Consider the following 2,684-nt stretch of genomic DNA (forward strand, 5'->3'; position numbering starts at 1 on the left):
CTCCACAGCCAGATATTAGAGAGCAGCCCTAATTCATTCTGTAATCGGAGCTGTGCCCCTGCTCCCACCTCCTCTCACTTTCCCAGGATGAGTGACTTTGTGCTGACATTAATATCCTGGGATTTGTGAGACACACTTGCTGCCCAGATGGCCCTCAGGAACTCAGGCTGCCTCTGCCCACAATACAGAGGCAGATCCCGTCGCTAATTCCCCGTGTAGCCAGGCACACGTCTATTGTCCTGTCAGCGAGTGGTGGGATTGGCCGGTGAGCGTGGGAACCTGAGAGACAGCAGAGCCCCACACTCTGTCATGTTAATTCCAGCCTTTAAATACAGCAGCTGCTGAGGTTGGGCCCAGAGAGCTGGATCAGGCGTCCCCTCTCACTCACACACATCCGCAGCGTGCCTCACCCCACGGTCTGATAGCCATGTCTCCGAGCAGCCCTGTCGGTCAGCGAGAGAGGGAATGTACGGATAAGAGGATCAGCCCCAGAGAACAGGGTCGAGTATGTGAGAGCTGGGGCAGAGGGATTTCTAGAGCTAGGATTCCAGAACCTTCCTTTTGGAATGAGATGGTGGGAGAGCAGAGTTTGAGGCTTTGTGCAGATTGATCACTAAACCATCTCTCTCTCTGTGTTCTACAGCTGATGAAACAGATGGTGGAGAAGAGACGGAGAGATCGAATAAACAGGAGCATCCTGCAGCTGAAGGGATTGCTGCAAAGAGAGGTTCACAGAGACCAGGGGAACTGCAAACTGGAGAAAGCGGAGATCCTGGAAACATCTGTCAGCTTCCTGAAGCACTGGGGCTTGTTCAGTGAGTATTTGCTGCTTCCCTCGGTCACTGTTCAGAGTTTGATTGGAACTTGGGAGGTTTTCTGAAAGGCAAACTGTCATTAAGAGGAACAAAGTGTAGTTTGGGAGATCATTGGGTTGGGCTGAGTGAGTGTGACGTAGTCAGTAATGCTGGAAAGGAAGATTTAATTTATATAGCTCCTTCCACATCCATAGCATACCCCAAAGTTCTTTACAGCCAATTAAGTAATTTTGAAGAAGGGTCATACGGACTCGAAACGTCTACTCTGTTTCTCTCTCCACAGATGCTGTCAGACCTGCTGAGTTTTTCCAGTATTTTCTGTGTTTGTTTCAGATTTCCAGCATCCGCAGTATTTTGCTTTTATTTTATTAAAATCATTTTGAAGTATGGTCAAGGTTGTAATATGGAAACGTGGCAGCTAATTTGCACACAAAAAGCACTCTGACAATGACCGGATAATCTGTTTTAGTGATGCTGTTTGCGGGATGAGTATTGGCCCTTGGACACAGGAGAGAATTCCCCTGCTCTTCCTCACATTAGTTCATGGGGCCTTATACTGAGAGGCAGATGGCGGGGGGGCCTCAGTTTAAAGTCTCATCTGAAAGTTGGCCCCTCTGACAGTGTGGCACTCCCCCTCAGTACTGCACCGGAGTGCCAGCCTAGGCTATGTGCTCCACTGCAGTAATTCCTGCACAGGGCAACAGAATGTGATTCTGCCCTGAATTCCCAGCCCACAGGTGGTAGTGCCAAGCTCTGCTTCTGCCCTTGGGACAGTGAGTAAAGATACCACAGAGGAGCCAGGAAAGTCCCAGGCTCCCCACTCATTTCCAGCAATATTAGCCAGGACATTAGTGGGAGGCACAGGGAGAGAGGAAGAGGGAGAGGACAAAATGGGGGGATATGACTGTTGCTTCTGTTCCTGTAACAGGAAGGATGGTGCTTGTGAAATGTGAAATGATGAAAAAGCCCATGTTGTTATAAAATCTGAACTCTAATCCCTGTCTTCTCTCCTCCGTCCAGGGTCTGCTCCCTCAGCTTGGCAGCCCCTGCAAGATTATAATGACGGTTACTCCCAGTGCCTGCGGGAAACCCTCTGCTTCCTGTCAGGACACCAGACCAAGACGGCAGCTTTGCCCGGACTGCTGCAGAGCCTGCGCGGAGCAAGCGCAGGGGGAGAGGGGCCACATGACCCCAGCGCCACCTTTTCACAGACCCCGGCGAAGCTGGCACTGACATCGGGCACTAGGACCCTCTGGAGACCTTGGCAGGTCTGAGCCTCACCAGGTGCTGCTTCACTGAGTGAGGCCTCTGATGATCGAGACATTTCACTAACTGTTGATCACAAAGTATTTGTGCAGTTTTGTCACATTGACAAGTGTTTGTGTTTGTAAATCAATGTGATTAATGTTAATTTGATTGTTACCTTGGTCCCAGGTTCAGAGAAGGACCCATTCAGTCCAATTGCTGCAATCTGATGAGAAAGGGAAGTCTAACTCCACAGGCAGGAGCTGGTGAAACAGCCGATCTGGGAAATCCCACTGAACCTGCCGGACCTGGGCTGACCCATGGCCTTTGCTGAGCTCGTGGGTCACAGTTGGGGCAAACCCATTGGGCAGAAAGCTGGCCTCAGTTCCCATAAGTTAACGAGGTGAAGGTTCAGCCAGGGTCACTGCTCCTGATTAACATCCAGTGACTCCTGGTGCAAGTGCGTGTTTGTGTGTGGACATCTGGTGAGGGCAAGATCGGACTTAGCTGTGATGCTCCCATGGTTGAATAACTTGTCAACACCGATTGTCCAGACTCACACATGAGGAAGGGGTACTTCAAGTGTGAGGTACTGGAGGGTGCCTGGAATCTGTGGAGTGAAAC

At 50.6% G+C, this 2,684-nt stretch overlaps 1 protein-coding gene across 1 annotated transcript; it reads left to right on the forward strand.

Moving 5' to 3' along the window:
- Positions 1 to 427: 427 nt before the first annotated feature.
- On the forward strand, positions 428 to 2,089 carry LOC144691138 (transcription factor HES-5-like). The gene is made up of 3 exons (XM_078559206.1): positions 428 to 505; positions 644 to 815; positions 1,836 to 2,089. Exons 1-3 carry the CDS (start codon positions 428 to 430, stop codon positions 2,087 to 2,089), a joined length of 504 nt encoding a protein of 167 aa, XP_078415332.1.
- The last annotated feature ends 595 nt before the right edge of the window (positions 2,090 to 2,684 follow it).

This window comes from Cetorhinus maximus, chromosome 15, assembly GCF_964194155.1.
Source record: "Cetorhinus maximus chromosome 15, sCetMax3.hap1.1, whole genome shotgun sequence".
Taxonomy (NCBI): Eukaryota; Metazoa; Chordata; class Chondrichthyes; order Lamniformes; family Cetorhinidae; genus Cetorhinus; species Cetorhinus maximus.